The 19,346-nt window shown below is 40.3% G+C and overlaps 1 protein-coding gene across 7 annotated transcripts in view; it reads right to left on the reverse strand.

Moving 5' to 3' along the window:
• Positions 1 to 19,346, reverse strand: part of SLC24A2 (solute carrier family 24 member 2) — a 133,605-nt gene that overhangs the window by 49,622 nt on the left and 64,637 nt on the right. For all 7 annotated transcript variants that reach the window (XM_018556873.1, XM_018556872.1, XM_018556874.1 and 4 more), the window contains 2 exons: positions 18,189 to 18,221; positions 13,675 to 13,783 (listed from right to left, as the gene is read on the reverse strand). In XM_018556873.1, the coding sequence (XP_018412375.1) occupies positions 13,675 to 13,783; positions 18,189 to 18,221 (142 nt within the window). The remainder of the gene's footprint in view (positions 1 to 13,674; positions 13,784 to 18,188; positions 18,222 to 19,346) is intronic.

The raw sequence follows: 19,346 nt of genomic DNA on the forward strand, positions 1-19,346 counted from the left end.
CATCTCCCCGCGTGCCTGGCCGATCGTGGATGGGCAGGAAATGTGAGGCGGGGAGGAGGTGCGGCGTGTGGAGCGTGGATGCGAGCGGGTCTGGCAGCGGCGAGCGTGAGGTGGGGAGGAGGTGCGGCGCACAGCGTGTAAAGCTGTGAACAGGGCCAACTGATCGGAAGCCGATTAATCGATTATTGAAAAAGTTGACAACTTTTTCAATAATCGATTATAATCGATTATGTCGATTAGTTGTTGCAGCCCTAGTCCTATATAGCGACACATACATACTAAATATAGGTCATACATAATAAACAACAAAACACAAACCCATATAGCCTATACAGCACATCTTTGTGCTAGCAGCAAAAGCGGTGCCTTATCAGTGTAGTGTAGCACCCGCATAACATAAGAATATTGTTATGAAAAGCACACCACTGTTATTTACATTATGCCATTTAGGTTTAGGCTAGGTTCACATCTGGACAATCCGTGACCGCACGGCAATCGTGCACAGAACCACGCGGATTGCCGGTCAGTCACAGAGTCACCCACCATAGCCGATCTCACTGGCGGTGCCATTATTTTTTAACGGCACCCCAGTCGCGCCGGACTGCCCGTGCAATTGAACATGATCGTGGCTGAAAAAGCCATGCGTCGTGTATCACAAAAAAATTTACATATACCTTTCATCAGCGATTGCTGCACAAATGTTACCACTATTGAAATCAATGGGGCCATGCGTCAACCTCTGTGTGCACTAGCACACGATCACGTGATCCAAGGACGCGCGTCTCGCGTATCATTTAGATCTGAACCTAGCCTGCAAGACTTGAATAGACATGAAAAATTTTATTTTGGAGAAAATCAAGTACAAAGTAGAGTATAAATTGTATCGTTCATGTCTTGCATGATTCATGGCATCATGGTCTGCTAAATTTTGTGAGAAGGGCAGAATTAAAGTAGGCCTTTGATAACCATTCTTATTGATAAATAAATACAGATTAATGGAAGGGCTAAAATACTTGCTTGAAAATGTTCCAGGCTTACCACAGCGCTGCTCAAAATTGTGAAGGCCAAAGCATTTGGGCATGGAAATTCTGCTTAAAGGGGAGTCGGGGTTTAGATTGGTAGGCCCTGCTTTCTAGCATCCAATCATGTGCAAGTAAAAAGGCTGTTTTTTCATTCTCCTTGCATGTGATTGGGTGTTCTTTGCAAAGTATATTTTCACTACATTTACTTGTTAGAATACACATTACTGTGTTTATAGCAATGACTTCTGCAGCATACAATTTCGGTCACTAGATGTTCTATTTATCTATGATATATGTTCTGTTGTATTGAAAAAGGTAGAGAATAAAGCTGTGGCTTCCTTCCTGTTTCTCAAGCCATGTGCAGCCTGCATATCTGACTGTGTGCTTGTGTTTCTCTGCGAGGCTGTGCAAGAAGTTCCAACATTACTATGGTAAGGGAAGATTCCATTGCAAAGTGAACAAGCTAATTGCCGTTCGTAAATCAATCCCCATGGTGTCCAAGGGTCTTTGAACAAGTGGTAAGCGCAGAATGGAGTCTGCAGCAGCATGGTCTCCAACATTTTAGCAAGAGCTTTATCAGGGGAAAGATCAATGTTTAGAAGTCAGTATATAATAACACTAATGATAAACCTGTCAATACTTCACTAAATATATGAAAGTAAAATGTTCACTGGCTACTAAGGAGCCAGTTTAAAAGATATTGAGCGGTGAGTCAGCTTCTTCATTTTTTTACTTCCTTACTTTTCTCAAGGACTTTGCAGAATGTTTTTGAGAAAATCAGGCCAATTAAGTTGTAGATCTTAGTAGTTCTACCGCTTCTATACTTGAGAAGCGGTAGAATTAAGCCCACATTTCCGTCTTCCTGCTTTTCGAATACAGAAGGAAGTTTCTGAGTCTGGTGTGTTTGAAATGAATAAAATTATGTAGATTGGAAAATACAGACAATGTAATATTTAATTAAAAAAAGAATATCTAAACCGAAGATCAAGAAATTAATTTAGTGCAGCTTACGGGTCCTTAGACTGGTAAGCTGCACTATATTCTGCACTTGTAGAAAATGTTACATACATTTCCTGCAAGTACCAAAAATACCTGTTGATTGTGCCAGTCCTTATAACTTCCTGTGCACCAAACTGAAATCATACACAATGTTATCAGCCTTATCAGCTGTCTTCTCTAAACTTCAGGACACTATCTCCTATTTTATGAAGACGAGGTGTGAGGGAGGTGTTTGTAGTCCAAAGCAGGACAGCAACCTAGGGTGACAATGCTGCTCCTTTATAGATACAAGTGTTGTCAGCCTGGGACGGGAACAGAGCAAGATCACCAGTTTTGAATAAGGGAAAAAAAAACTGGAAAAAGAAAACTAATGCAGCCAACACACCTAAAGACAGGAGAGCTGCAGTATGAACATTTTCTGTTTTTGGGTTCAGGTGGGTTAAAGGAGAATTATGAGGCGAGTGATTTTCACTCAGCCTCATAATCTGAGCCGACCTGCGACAATGAAACTATCACAGGTTGGCTCAGTAGATCGGGAAGTGAGCGAACACATAGCGTCGCTCGCTCACTTCTTGATCTATCCCTGCAGAGAGCCGTGACTGTCACTCACGGCTCCCTGCAGGGATTCCCCTTTTAGGTTGACAGCATTGTGCAATGATTGGCTTACAATGGTCCCCCTTTCTTTCTTAGCCTTTCTCAGTGCTGCTGTAAAGAATATTACTGGAGGCTGATATTAAGACAGATTTAGATACTATTAAAAAAATTACAGCAAAACTCCAAGCAAAAATATTTTAGTAATTTCTAGTGTGTAAAAAAATACTTCTGCTGATGTGTAAGGCCACATCCAAGATCTCTGCTCTTTTCTTTTAAAATATATAATTTTATTCATGCTAGATAGTATACCTCCCCCTACACTGTACATCCAGGACAAATAGGATATGAAAGTTGGTCAGAAGTCTAGCGAGAGCTATTTTGTCTGGCATGAACTAAAGTATAAATATGAAACAAAAGAGCTGCCATCCTGGGCCTGGCTCAAACTGTAGCAACATGTATTGTTGGTATCTATCATTAAAATGTTTGCTTTCCAAAACTATGGCTGTTCATTTCTAATACAGACATAATGTATACATCCAGTATAAGCAAATGATTACACAAGAGGTTATCAAAGCAAACTTGACACATTCTTCAGTTCCTTGCAATTTCTTTTAACCTTCTTATCCATCTCTTCTACTTGCTTTCTAGGCTATTAACAATCAACTACTTTTCTCGGATTATCCATAGTTCTGTTGAGGTCTAGCTGAACGCCTGTTTCCAAGAAATCATATTCCTTGGAACTGCTATAGTGCTCCTATGTAAAGCAGTATGAACTAATTCAAGCTTATCATATCAGACTTTAGACTCACTATAGAAAAGATATGTCATTATAATCACATTTTGGAGTATAACTATATGTTACCAACACAAAAATGCATTCTTCATCATTTGCACTTCAATACAATTTTATTAGGACTCAATGAAAATGTTGCTGTATTTGAACAAGCTGTAATAAAAATAGGACCTTTAATCTAATGAAAAAACAGCATAATGTTTTAAACAGCTGTTAATGTTCATTAGAGCTTCTACTCTTAATACTGTATTATACTGACTAACAGAACACATATCTGTCAGAATATTGAAAGCTTCTATTGTATGATGAGAATAGCAGTGTAATGAGGCTCCAGCAGAGTAGGAATTTGTTTTCTTTATAGTTCTGCAAGGACAAAGTTTCTAGTGGCTCACCACTGCGTGTGTCTGGGAGGAGATTGACGCATAGAGCAGGACACTACAGGCAGGTCTGGTCATGGGGGGCAGGAATGGAGGAGTGTGGTGTGTTTGAAAATGTATGGGGAACAGCTGTCTTTTTTCCTGTGGCAATGACTATACATAGCAGCATCCTGTTCCTCCCTCTTCTACCCCAGGCATTCAGCACTAATAATAACTCCTTATTTTATAATGGAACGTTAAAGAAGAACTCCAGGGAGAAATGTTATTAACCCTTACATTGGGACTACCCGGCCACTGCAGCGGTTAACTTCTCGCTTTTGGCTAGGGTAAAACAAAAAATAAAATTATACTCACTCAATCTGCTATGGAGCCGCCTGATCGTTTGTATGTTGTCTGAAAGTGTGTGGCCTTCCCCCCTCCGCCACTACTGACAGCTATCCCAGGCTCCGCTGTCCCCAGTGCAGAAAAACACATTTGTGTTCAGACGCTGGGCTCCGCCGTCACCAATATGGAAAAAACCATTTGTGTTCAGACACCTGTGATGAGCTCTAGTTGCCAAAAATAACCCCAATGCAACTTAAAAAGTAACCCTACAGGGATTCAGATGCATCTAACAGTCAGGGACATGTGAAAGAACTAACAAAAAGGGACCTGTGTGTGGTCATTTCTCATCATCATCAAAAGAGATCCTGTGCACAAATGTAAATAATGCACACTTAAAACTGCTATCTATAATTGATTTTGACGTTTGCTATGCATTTCATGTTTATGGTTATGTTTTATAATACAATATATGTGTATTTTTATACTTTACATTTATTTTAATTTTTTTACTACTGAATATTTTTTTTTCTTCCAATTTTGTTTTATTTGTATACCAGTACTAGCCACATTCTGTTGGAAGTACAGGGAAAAAAAATCTTATTCTGTTTGAATTCTCTGCACGGTAACTAGGATGGCACTATAGGTTACCAACACTAAGAACATACATCCCAGAGGTCCAAAGGCTTTTTCCTCCATCCATTAACTGTTTGCTTACAGACTTCTGGTTGTGCTAGCAGGGTATTATAAAACAAGGACAGATTTTATTGCCTCATCAGAACTTCATTACAGTGCATGACATTGCTAACCTTGATGCCAGATGTGTCTTTGGAAGACAAATGCTGAAAAACCCTTTAACTAAAAAAGGAATTAGTAGCCAGGACAAAATGACAGCAGCGTGTGATTGTTTCTACAACAGAACACTTTTTTGTGCATGTGTTTAACACAGGTTTTACCACAATTTGCTGTGCATTTAGCAGCTAAATGTGTGTTAATAATGTAGCAAAAATAGTTTTTAGTGTGATACTAAGAGTAGCCAGTCAACTCTGGTAGGTGGGAGGCTGCACATAATAGTGGGCATTGGGGGACAAAGAGTATAAATACAGCCCTGCTGCCTGATCCCCTACTTTCTAGAGTAAATCTGGGGCTACAGAATTAATCCCAGTTACCTCTATGGTAAGGGCTGATTTGCATGCACACAGTACAGCTTATCTCTGCAGTGTTTAACTACAGTCCTACATGTTTCTGTCTGCTCGGGCATAATGCAGACTTAATCTATGCTCATACCTTCCAACTTTCCGAGCTAAGAAAGAGGAACACTGTTAAGCACAAATGTACAGAGAGAATACATCCCTGCCATGCCAGCAGTCACATGGACCATAAAGAAATAATGTGCAAAACAAAAATGATGAATTGAGCTCAAAAGTGCTTTTTTCACCACAATATATTAAAGTTGGATGAAAGGTTTAGTATAGTACTACCTTGGCAGGTAAATAGTAAATTGTTTAGAGAGTTCTATACATCAAATAAAAAAGAGGGACAGCTGAAGATGAAAAATGGATTCGGTTCTAAAGGGACAGTCCCTCTAAATGAAGTACTGTTGGGAGCTAGGTATTCTGTGTGGCATTCTCCATCCGCAGTAGAGATGAATGGGACCCATCCTGAAAACACAAATGCACAGCAGAGTATAAGCTGGGCATCGCACTGTGTATCCTATAACCTTATTTGTCCATGTTTGTGCCCTAAGTCTTATAATAAAATGCTATTTAATATATTGATGTGAAATGTAAGTAACTAAGGTGTAAGATAAAAACATCATTTACTTTATGTAATGGACCTAAGTCAAAGATCTTAGCAATAAAAAAGAGCTTTCAGCAAAATGTTTACTTTTCTGGCACCGACAAAGCCACAGGGGGAATGTCTATTTGAGATATACATTATCAAACGCCAGGACACTTTGCTTTATAAGAAGCAATTTGAAATCACTAGGCACTTCACAATCTCACAAGAGTTCTCACCTTCAGAAGGACAGATTTCACTAATGGAAACCAGGTCTGCATTTGTTTTTTTCAAAAGCAGCAGAAAGATGTTGGCTTAAATATGGTAATTAGAAAGATAAGGGTGGTGTTTAAGCATCATTTTAAAATATTTTCTATATATTGCTAGGGGTATTGTAAATGTAGTTATAATATATATGACCATTTCTTCATAGTTGACACAGCCAGCCATACTCAGCAATCTTTGGGCCTTTAACTTACTAGCCGCACTGCTGGATGTATAGATCAGGCCAGATATACATTTTTATTTGTCACAAGGAGTCTATCAAGAGTTGAGAACCAAAGCTTTTCAGGGGATGTGCACAAATCCCTCTTCATCAGGGTTTAGATTTATTGTGCAAGAGGAGTCTGGATGGGAGGTTAATCGTGGACTTTAATCCTTTGTAAACTGTAGTTAGAAGCTACCTCAGTTAAGTTGTCTAGCAGCCATACCCCAATGCATGTCTGGATCAATCCCTACAACTTGGCACTGTTATCTTTTCAATGCATGCAAGCTGACTCTCCCAGGTACTCACTTGGGACTCTACTGTGCAGGGATGTGCAGTCTGGGGAGGCAGGTGGAAGAAAAAGCTATCAAGTCTGAAACTGACAGCTTTTTCTACATTCAGAGCGGCTTCTAACAGGTTACACAGATGTGTAACCTGTCGTGGATGGAGTGGCAGCGCTTCATTCAGCTTTTGACCGCTGAGTTAGGTTACACAGCAGCAGGCTTCCTCGCTCTTGTGTGTAACCTAACACAGTGATTTTAGAGCTACAACAAGCCTCTGACTTAGAGTCGTAGGCTTAAGCTCTGTGGATGGTTTGGACCAATGGCAAAGCATCATTACTCCAAGCCATCCAATCAAAAAAAAGAAAGAGATGCCATCTAGATGCCTCATCAATGCTGAACCGGCCGGCTGCTGTTTACATTCAGCTGCCAGAGGCAGAATCTTTCTGCCGCCAGATGAACACATAGCTCGACGACCGGGCTGGGGATTGGCACTCACTATAGAAAAGACATGTTATTATAATCACACTTTGGAGTTTATGTTACCAACACAAAAATGCATTCTTCATAATTTACACTTCAATACAATTTTATTAGGACTCAATTAAAATGTTGCTGTATTTGAACAAGCTGTAATAAAAATAGGACCTTTAATCTAATGAAAAAACAGCATAATGTTTTAAACAGCTGTTAATGTTCATTAGAGCTTGTACTCTTAATATTGTATTATACTGACTAACAGAACACATATCTGTCAAAATATTAAAAGCTTCTATTGCATTATGGGAATAGAAGTGTAACCAGGCTCCAGCAGAAGAGGAGTTAGTTTTCTTTATAGTTCTGCAAGGACAAAGTTTCTAGTGGCTTACCACTGCATGTGTCTGGGAGGAGATTGACGCATAGAGCAGGAGATTACAGGCAGGGAGAAGGAAATAAAAAAAAGGTCTGGTCATGGGGGGCAGGAATGGAGGAGTGTGGTGTGTTTGAGAATTTATGGGTAGCAGCTGTCTTTTCTCCTGTGGCAATGACTATACATAGCAGCATCCTGTCCCCCCCTCTTCTACCCAAGGCAGTCAGCACTACTAAGAACTCCTTATTTAATAATGGAAAGTTAAAGAAGAACTCTAGGCAGAAATGTTATTAACCCTTACATTGGGGCTACCCGGCCACTGCAACGGTTAACTTCTCGCTTTTGGCTAGGGTAAAAAAAAATTATACTTACTCAATCCGCTATAGAGCTACCTGATCGTTTGTATGTTGTCTGAAAGTGTGTGGCCTGACGGCATACATCGAGATGCCTCATCAATACTGAACTGCCTGCTGCCCTGCTGCTGTTTACATTCAGCTGCCAGATGCATAATCTTTCTGCCGCCAGATGAACACATAGCTCGGTGACCGTGCCAGGGTTGGGCGGGGGGCCTCACCTGGCACTGACCTCACCGCACGTCCCTGCTACCATACAGTAGAGAGCTGCCGCACTACGGCAATCATTTGATTTATTCAGAACCTCCTCCAATCTTGTAAACCAGTTCTCCACCACCCAAAGTTTAAAATGAACACTGCTGGATGTGGCTCACACATGCAGGAGTGAAGGGGAGGGTGCAGAGGAAACTTCAATCTGTAAAGAATAGTTAACCACATAGAGGTCAGTAGTGTCTGAACTATATCAGCTTTCATATACAGTAATCTGGTTAGTCTTTCTTTGGATTGTTTGAGAGCACTTCTGCATAATTTGGTATAATACTATGTAGGAAAGTCAGTTTTATTTTCTGGAAAGTCAGTTTTGATTTCCTGGTAAGTGTATTCACTATATTTTTTTCTGACCATGCGCTAAATGTGTTTTATACTGGGGAAAAGTGCATTCATGTTCACTTAAAGTTTTAATTACTACTAAACATGGATGGGGTTCACAGTTATAGGGGTTAAAATAATATCTGATGCCAAAGGAGTTGCAGGTCATGGGTTTGAGTAATACAGCAAAGAAGCACATCAACTATTGTTGGAGCATTTTTCCTTTTCAAGACACTCCAATTATGTAAAAACAAGACAGAATTTAGAGTTTAATCTGCTGTCAGCTGATAGAGAAACTCTGTTAGCTAGACTTGCCAGTTTCTAAGATTTGGGAATAAAGCTACCTTTTTGCTGTCCAGATTGGTTAATTCTGCTTCATCTAAGGAATTTTGGGAACAGGATGGACAGTAATTTAGGGCAGGATTATTATTCCTAAATGGAGTTAGAGAAACACTTTAAAGGAATTCAGATAATGATATAGTCCAAAAAACAAAATAAATATTAAACTGAATATGTCCTACACTGTTACCTGCCCCTAACCCTAATGGTAGCAATTAACTTAGCCCCTAAATAAATTCTTCTACACTTAACCCCTAAAGAAAGTCCTTAAAAAGTACTAAAGGCTATGCATTTTTTTTTACCTTAATGAGTTCTCTGCATTAAGGTAAAAAATGCTCCAGTACCTTTCCATGCCCCCTAACCCAAACACTTACCTATGGTCCACCAGCTGCAAGAAGATCTGTGCTGCTTCCACAAACTTCTGGGTTGTAGAGGAGAGTACCAAGGGCACTGAGGATAAAGAAGGGATAGGCTGCTGGAGCTGCCTGTCAAATTGCTGTGAGAAAAGAGTGTTCCAATGGATGCACAAAGCTGGAGCGCATATGCACGGGTCTCCTTTGCAACCTGTTAGGTAAAGGAGATAACCACAAACAGGAGGGGAAGCAGTGGTTTGAGACCAGGCAAAAATGATGAAATGGGCAGTTTTATAGAAGCTTATTAAGATACTTTTTATTCCTGTGCTGAATAAAAAAACAAAACTACTTTATCACTTAACCTTCAACCTCCCTCAACACAAAACCAATATTCTGCTGCATACTCATCCCACCTTGACTAAATGCTTTTGGGGAAAGACAAAATCTGATATTTTATGTGTATGGCACACATTCTTGGTAGATCTTTCTTTACTTACAATTCAGAGCTCGATAAATGATTTCCTTGTTTCTCCCCAGAGGCCAGCAGCTTGGAGAGCTGCTTACCTTTATTTAACCAAGATAGCACAATAACTTAATTTCCAGCCTACTGATTTTCCTAGGAGTCAGGAGATTGCCCCCCCCCCTTCCCCTAGGGTCACTGCAGCAATCATTTCTACTCCATACACAGACTTTTTCTGTGTATAACCTGTTGTGGAGTAAACACCCAAGAGCATTTATGTAAAAAATTTATGGAGCCACAAATTCTGAACATCTCTTATATTTCCACAACTATTCCACAAATACTTTAAAGCAGAGTTGATGGATTACGATGAATATACCACAGAGTTTTACCATCATTTTATGTTATAGATGCTTAGTTTCTAGATGTGATTAAAATAGCCAACTGTGGATCTAATAATAGGATCCTTGGCATAGCGCAAACTCTGCATTAAATCAGAGCATAATCTGTAAACTCACCATGCCTGACACACATTTATAATAGTTATTTATGATGGCTGCGTCACAGCTGCTTTTTGCTTGCTTAAATGGTGAAGGAGCATTTTCACAGTTGATGATTTCCTGCATTTGTTGTTCACGCTGATCTTACTCTGCAGGAAGTGCCAAAAGCATTTTGCCAATTATGCACGTAATGATATCAAAAATAGGAGCTGAAATGATTAATTTTTAATGGATAGGATAGAGCTATGGAAGGTATAGCAGAAAGGTCAGTCACAAGTGAAAGAGATAACCCAGGCTGAGAAGGACACCCAGCGCGACACAAATCAGCCAGCACACTACTAATGTATCCCTCTGTCATGTATATTTAATCCCCATCTTTTATTTGACAATGCAGTCATTTATGGCATGACCGCCAGAGCCAGATAGATCCTTCCCATCAGGATACTGTCCCTGTTGTGAAATTAAATATTTTATCATCACACTTCTCAATGACAACATGATCTATTTTTTTCTCCCTAACATAAACAAAACAAAGTATCTAAGAAAGTAGAAAATATGACTTATACAATTTTGGGGTGTATTTTTATATTTAAAGAATGATGTCATTGACAGAACCCTCAGACTTTCCACCACAGTAACTTGCTAAATTCCGTCATTCTGCCCTGTTTAAAAGAATTCCTAAGCTGCTCATAGATGTGTTATGTACTTTGCAGTTTTAGCCGTCTCCAATCCATACAAATGCCAATGCAGCACCCGACTTAGTATACTACATGCTATGCTGCTATAGCATGTACCTTATTGGACTGAATTGCAAGTACCTTATTGGACTGAATTGCAAGTACCTTATTGGACTGAATTGTAAGTTGAAGTTAGCGTTCCTGCTCACTGCAAAGCCACATCAGTGTCTATTAAGGACACTTCCACTGGAATGGGATATAGCCAGGGGCGTATCTGCCGCGAGGCAAACAACACGTTTGCCTCGGGCGGCAGAATCCAAGGGAGCGGCAAAAATGCTGGGGTCTCAGTGTACCGGCCCGCGGGCCAATTGCAGCCCGCAAGCCGGTACTTTGTGACCCGCAGCCAGCTCAGAAGTCAGGTACGCGGTCACAGACCGCATACCTGACTTGCGGGAGCAGCTACACGATCTGCATCTCTGACGGATGCAGACCGTGTAGCTGGGTCTGCGCCGGCACTCGGATTCTGTCGGCCAGTGCTCTTTCAGTGAACGCTGGCCGAAAGGATTGTGCAGGATTGACTGGTAAGGTCTGCAGCAGACCTTACCAATCAGGCACCGATTTACCGGGACTGACGTGCCGCCTCACAGCCTCCTCCCAGCAACAAGGTAAGCAGGAGAGGGGGGCCAATCCTGCACACCGCATGTAAAGATACATCATATGTTTACATTCGGTTTGGAATCAATCACTCTCCCTGTATGCATCGATTGTGCATTCAGGAAGAGTGTTTTCTAACCGCATGTAATTATGTCACATATGATTACATGCGGTTAGCAGGCATTTACATGCAGCTGCTGTCACCTGATCATTAACTTGAATAGGTGACAGCTGCCACTTGTAAACATCAGATTAGGGATTTCTGCTGCAGGAAACCGCAAGTTTCTGATGCAGGAATCCCTAATTGCACCTAAATCTACAGATATGAATAGGGCCTTTTTGTGTGTATATTGGTGTCTGTAGTACCATAGCACCGGATACAGTTAAATTTTATTTTAAAGTATAAAATTTGGCAAGTGGCCCCCGAGACGGAAGAGACGCCGATGGAGGAGGTGGGAGGCGTCGCCGGAGCTCCAGCCGGGCGCCGAGGATGAGGAGGCCGTCCAGTCGGGCGCCGATGACAAGGAGCCCGTGTTCCAAAGAGGTCAGTCCGTGCAAGGTAAGAGGACTGTGCTGGCAGAGCCCAGCATAGATTCTGCACAGCCCACCAAAGAGTCTCAGGTGTTGTGTGCAATACCCTTTGGTTGTCTCTGCAGGATCTGTAGGGGGCTCTGCAGCCTGCTAAGCCCACCACAGATCCTGCACAACCCCCCTGAGGCTCTGCATCTGTGGGGGGGCTTTGTCGGGTCTCAGGGGGGCTTTGCATAATCCATAGTGTGCTCTGCAGCCTGCAAAGCCCACCACAGATCCTGCAAAGCCCACCACAGATCCTGCGGAGCCTTCCTGAGATCCCGCAGGATCTGTGGGGGACTGTGCCGGCTGCAGAGCACACTATGGATTATGCAAAGCCCCCCTGAGACCCGACAAAGCCCCCCCACAGATGCAGAGTCTCAGGGGGGTTGTGCAGGATCTGTGGTGGGCTCTGCAGGGGGCTTTGCAGGATCCATAGGGGGCTCTGCAGCCTGCAAAGCCCACCACAGACCTGCAGAGCCCGCCTGAGATCACAGCCGGGTGGGGTAAATTTAGTGTGGGGGGGGGGGCGTCGAGTTTTGTCTTGCCTAGGGCAGTCCAAACCAAAATACACCACTGGATATAGCAGTTGTGTAAGTTGCGGAAAGGGGTACTTTGCATTATGAAACCATCACCTCTATTAAATGGGTTTCCACTTTCCCCTGCCCGCCTAACACTGTTTTTGCAGGCAGTGCTAAATACAGTCATTATATAAAACAAATCTATAATTAAATCTGAATTTCTATCTTATTCCTCATCAGATGCTACAGGACCAGCCTCACTGTGTGGAGCCAAAACACTATGCACTATTGATGTAGCTCAGCAGAGACATGCAATGATTTACTAGGGATGAAAACGCTGCATTTAAACGGTCAATCTGAGCTTTCCCTAAGAACAAAATATTGTTTTCCCAACAAGGGTGTTTAATTTAGGCAGGTATCAACACCTTCACTTTCCAGTAAGTCATACTATATGTACATATTTCAACATATTCTGTCATGAATCACTGACAGCCTTCATTTACTGTATATATCTAATGCAATAGCACATGCGTACCAGTAATAGTAAGTTCATATAATTATTGGCATATTTTCGTATCTATTTTACAACAAAAATATAAATCCCAATTTAATCTATTCAAACATCTAATGGGATGGCTGTGTGCACCAGTAGTAGTAAGAAAGCAAATGTATTAATATAGTTATTGGCATATTTTCATATCTATTTTACAACAAAAATATGGTTCCCAATTTAAATATCTAATGCAATGACTGTGTGTATCAGTAGTAGTAAGAAAGCAAATTTGGTAATATAATTATAAAATTTTAAAAATTACATAATCAGCTTTAGTATTCAAAATAACATTCTTTTCTGTGCCAGGGCCAACAATATAATTACCATCACCTAGTTCAGTTTATTTCTAAACACCACAAAATCAACATGGGTGTAGCTGCTAGAAAAATAGTAACAACATGTTTCAATTACAGTGTAAGGGTAATGCGCATAAAAAGTTCACCGGGCTTTATCGTGGTATAATGTAACTTTGTAATCATTGGCATTTAAAGATTTGTATGTTTTATTCTACTTTTAGGAATGAAAAAAAAATACACATTCAAACCAGAGAGCATCAATTTAATGTACAAAAATAAATATTTAATAAGCAGAAAGAAAGGGAATTACCTTCAGACAGAGGATCAAGTGTATGGATCATTAGCTGAAAGATGCTATTTCTCATAAGACTGTTGTGCAGTGAAGCAGAGCTACCACCTCGCTGTAGCCTTGGTTTTGTCTGTAGAAAAAAAAGCAATACAAGTTAAAGGAAAATTCCAGCTTATACAATATTGTTCTAGACAGCATCTAAGCATTAAAAGCACCACTTTACAGTTAAGAGACAGAATTTTTGTTAGGTGCTTATTACTGCTTATGTCCCCCTAGAAGAAATTGCTCTTTGCTTCCTATGTGGTCTTTAAGGTAGGAGTGAGTGAAAATCTCTACAGTGGGGACAAGGACAGCAATATTTAAAGTGACACTAAACTCAGGAGTTACATCTTAAAAATGCATACAAGTACCTTAACTATATACAAAAATGTATCTTATTTGTGTATCACTCAGCTGTAGATCCTGAAATCATTTCTGAAGTGGTGCTGACACTGTCCTTCCTTCTGGAGGGTGGCTACGTTTATTCCACATGGTCCCTGTGTGTGTGTTGTAAAGTAGTCACCGCTACAAGCTTGCTCCTGTGACAGACTACACGTTTAGTTTAATAATTTGTATTGAATCTCACGTTTATTTTATTCATTTGTATTGAGATTGTAGTCCATCACAGGATGCATTTTTAAGATTTACCTACTGAGTTTAAGGGTTTTGATTTACTAACCTTATAAACACACCACGAACATGTATACACCTCTGTAGTGTGTTCCCTCCCAGCATGATCTATGGGAGGAATCGAAACACCTTTGTAGTGTGTACACACCCAGCAGGTGTGTTGTGCAAAGCCAAGCATGAATTGCAAGGTGATGTTGTGTAAATTAGCTCTATGTTGTGTTGCTTGCGTTGATGAATGCAGGAATGTAAATGCATGAGCTAACCATTTTTGTGTAAACTGTGAAGCAGCATTATATATGCATCATGTGCATGATTTTTCCATATATGGCATTAGTGGAAATATGCTTTTAGAGACTTTTTGGTTGATAAATACGTTTTGCTGTGTGAAAATCACATGCACCTGGTGCGTGCGTGTGTTTAGGTTAGTAAATCACCCCCTAAGTGTCACTTTAAGTAAGTGGAGCTGTTATTAGATGCTGGATGAATCATGCCACAGATAACTATGTGAGGTAATCCATTGATCAGTGAGATTCTTCACTGTTAAACTCTGGCAAGTATTATGCAAATATGGTTAGCACTGACCAAAACCTTTTAACAATGAGGCAAAAAGAATGTATGTCTTGGGCTCACCTGCCATTAGAAAAGAGGAAATGAGTTTGGTTAACAAAGCCAATTGTTTGTACATCAGATCTTTGGAACCAGGGAAATGCACAATGTTACTTGTGTCTTTCTTTCAAATTAATTCCCAGCACAAGATATATGCAGTATGATTTTTGCTCCAGTAAAGTTGAAATAAATATACCCAATGATTGCACTTTGACCAACATTTATCTTAATAAATATTAGCTCAGATCACTATGCTGTCTGTGTAAGACCGTTTGGACTACATAGGCAGCACATTTCCCATCTGAAGATTTACTGTAAAAGATTTGTATTTTTGCCATATTGCTGTTTTTCCCTGTATAACACGTTTGTAGCCCATGACACAAAAAAGCTTGGACAGCTGTTCAAAAGAAGTGACTCGGCATAAAAGATCACAAAGGCAACATACTTTTTCTTTATGTTTCCCTTAAAAAAAAAACAAAATCAAATTTCTATTTCTGCTAATAGGTTCTTGCTAAAAGGATATTTATGACGTGATTTTATTTCTCGGTTTCAAAAGGATCATGGTGATCACTAGAGGACAAATAAAAGGCATACACAAAGCCAGTATTCTCATAAACAGCTTAGAGCTGGCACACTGAATCTAAGAGGGGGTATGGATAATTTGTCTTTGTATGCAGGCGTACGAGTATAATAAAGAGCTTAGCTTTTAATACAAATAACCACACATCAAAATTGACTGCACAACTATATAACTATTAATATATTCATAGTATATTGGTGATAGCTCACTTACGTAAGGAAAACATTAACTGAAACATCCCTCTGGTATATACACACACAGTCCTATATGTTATGTTAGTGGAGTCTTTGTAATTTAGCAGTTAACTTAACTGTAGGTAGGTAAGAAGATTTTAGCATATTTTGGAAGTATAATTTTAAAGGCCTAGCATTGTGTGTTAATTTTTTGTTTGCCTGTCAACAAGGCAGGACCAGGATGGTGCAAAATGGTTATGATTGACACATAACAAACAAAGATAAGCTCAAAAACAAAAACAAAAATTATTATTTGAAAGAATTGCTGTAAATAATGATGTAACAATCCCTTAGTGCAGTAGAAGCATTCCACAAAATACTAAGATGTTTTCTATGCAAAGGCATTTAGCACAAAAGCAGGTTAGATAAACTCAATAAGAACAACAATAATACACAAAAAAGCCAAGTGCATAGATGCAGGGCCGGATTTACTCTCCTTGCCGCCCCAAGGCCAGGTTACACAAAGCTAAAACACTCCAGAAAGCAGATAGCTTTGGGTCCACTCTGTCCTTGTGTTTCTATTCTTACCCTTCTCACACTATCTTCTGGCATATGCTGTACTACACCAAATACTCTATGTAGCACCTCAAGAGAGGGTTGTTACTATGTTTAGAGATATGGATTTTGGTAAACCTGGAAAGAGTAGACAAGTGAACTGTAATTTGAGGGTAACTCCCTCACTCAAGAGCAGTGGCGACTCTAGGAACAATATTTAGGGGGGGCACATAAGATACCACAGTCAGATCTGGGGGGGGGCACTAATACTTTTAATTGCATGTCGCAACCGATGGGAGCCGAGAGCTGATTTGCGACAGAAGCTGCATACATCGTGTGCTGGTTACTACTGTAACTGGCGCGCTGTGTGCAGCTTCTGAGAAGATACACTATTAGCATAGCGGGGAAGCCGGCAACTTTTTTTAGTTTTAGTTTATTTAATTTTTTTAAACTTTTTTTACTTCATTGCTGGAAGCAATAGCCAGCCTCCTATTGGATATTTCAAATTGCAATAGCCAAAAACAGGCTGGCTACTGGAGGAGGGACCTGAATTGTGAGGCAGTGTCTAGGTGAACAAGTAACCCAAATCCTGCGGTTCTTTACTCCATACAAGGCGTGACTATTATTCTATGCCTCCCACCTCAAACTGCTCGACACAGGGTTTGGTCCTCGCTCCTCTCCCCTGGGAGGACTGTTTTGGTGTACTGCCCGGTTGGGGCCGTCTTGGCCGCCTCTGAGCGCGAAACGTTGACACAAATATTCGCTCCCCCATTCTCAACCATCCTTATTCATGTATCTATTATTCTAATCATGCTATTAATTAACCATTCTATCATGTATTCTTCAATGGGATGTTCATAGGTGGATGAGCAAAGCCAATGCCCCTCCACTTTTTAATGAACCCAAATGAATTTTTCAATCATGTATTCAATTACAAGTGAAAACCTAGGGGGGGCAATTGTCCCCCCTTGCCCCCCTGTAGCGACGCCACTGCTCAAGAGGTAACATTGTGATGTTACCTCTTGAGTGAGGGAGTTACCCTCAAATTACTGTGGATTAAAGTGACACTAAACTCAGGAGTTAAAACGTAAAAATGCATTTCAGTGTCTTAACTATTACCTTAAATTAAGCTTATTTGTGTATTACTTAGCTGTAGATCCTAAAATTATGTCTAAAGTCATGCTGACACTGTCCTTCATTCTGGAGGGTGGCTAATTTTGTTCCCCATGGTCTCTGTGTGTGTTGTAAAGCTGTGGGATGTTAAAGTGCCAGTTCATTAGAGCACAATGGTGTAGGGGATGGGGCTTACCAGAAGAGAATAGGTGGTTTGTCTTTTCCCTTTCGTTGCTTTGAAATTACACATGCACCAAATACTGTCACTGAAGCGTTGGATTAACACTGCTGTGTTCAGCTGTAGATGTACAGCTGCAGATTTAGCTGCTGATCTAGTATAGCAGAGAAGTGGTGTAAAATGTTCAATAGAAATGCATTTGATGGCAGTTTTACAAAAAACTGAAGCCTAAATTAGATTATCCCAGCAACGTTCTCCAATCTACAACACCAAAGTATGATATGATGTACTTAAGAGTTATTTTTTTTTGCATTGGGCTGATTCAGGAGATAGCTTGGAGATTTGAGAATGGTCTGGTGCATCAGAGACAAACCTCAATTTGTTCAGATTTTTGCATTCTTGTTTAGAAATGTAAACCTTTTAGTAAGTGCATGGAATATCAGTCTAACACCTGGGGACTGCATTCGATTTTCACATACAGTTCTTCCACCAGTGTCCACACAACTGGACCTTATTACACCGTATTTCTTTGCGTGAAAATGGCTACATGGATAACAATGGCTTCCCTATTGGCACTATGTGAGGAACTGACCGGGTCAAAGGTTGTGGCTTTAAGCTACAAAATTGACTCATCATTATACATATTTTAAGTAATACTGACCTTAGTAGGGGATGTGACCGTCTCAGTCCATGTCTGGAAAAAAAACAAAACAGTATGCATCCTTAAAGTGTATGTTAGGGCAAAATAAAACATATGCAGTACATCCCTGAGATACATGCATGTTTTATCCCTGAATCTACAGAAGAACATCTGTTGATTTGCCAGAAATGCATTTATTTCCTAATTCCGTGCTATAGCTAACAACACAGTGCCTTTTTTTTCCTGAAAGCAAACGAAACGATGTCATCCCTGCCCAATAGTCTCTTGGTAAACTAAAGAATGGCTCCCACTCTCCTCATCTCCACAACATCACGAGTAATTGTTTTGTAGTCCAAGATAACAACTGGCAGGGCTGATTACACTTCTCAAGATAACACAGACAGAGAGTACAAGACACAGGACAGCTATGGATTTCTAAACCAATCAACAGGTTTATTTTTGCTCTTATTAAATCCATATAACAAAATGATTTCAATAGTATAATTAGCAGACCAAAGGGGAACAAATAAAAGCAGTGAATTATTAAAGTTTATATACACTTTAAATGCTGACATTAGCACACTCGTGAATGATTTAGAGCAGTGACTTCTCTCCCCATCTCCCTCTGCCTTCGGATGGCTATTTATAAAGTTTTAGCATTCATGGGTGCACACTGTATCAAATATTTATTTAGCAGAAAGGTTAGTAGCAGTTAGTCACGTTTAACTGGATTTGTTCTGTAATGTTGAAGACATTTCATAGCTTATCCAAGCCAATTCTTCAGTTCTACTGAGGTTCGGAAAATACCTAAGCATTTATATCCACACAGGTAGCACAGGAACCTTAAACAATCACTATGAAATGGCAGATGTTATTGTCCAAGAGCAGGATGGGACATGTGAAATGTGTAGAACCACCCTGTTCAACCTCTACATAATGTCATCTTTCGTGTCAGGAAGACTACATAGGTGTTAATTATTTGATTTGCATGTCTGAATTGTTGTCAAAACACAGGGGTAGAGATGGAAAAACGGCATTATATGTTGAAGACAACAGTCCACACCCTTGTTTAAGGATGCTTGTTCCAGTTTGACGTTGATTGCCTCTTTTACCCCATATGCAGTGGGGGACCTAATAACCAAATGGCCGGATCACACTGGCCCCCAACCCCCCCCCACC

Source organism: Nanorana parkeri, unplaced genomic scaffold, assembly GCF_000935625.1.
Source record: "Nanorana parkeri isolate BGI_ZX_2015 unplaced genomic scaffold, ASM93562v1 scaffold256, whole genome shotgun sequence".
In the NCBI taxonomy this organism is placed as follows: domain Eukaryota; kingdom Metazoa; phylum Chordata; class Amphibia; order Anura; family Dicroglossidae; genus Nanorana; species Nanorana parkeri.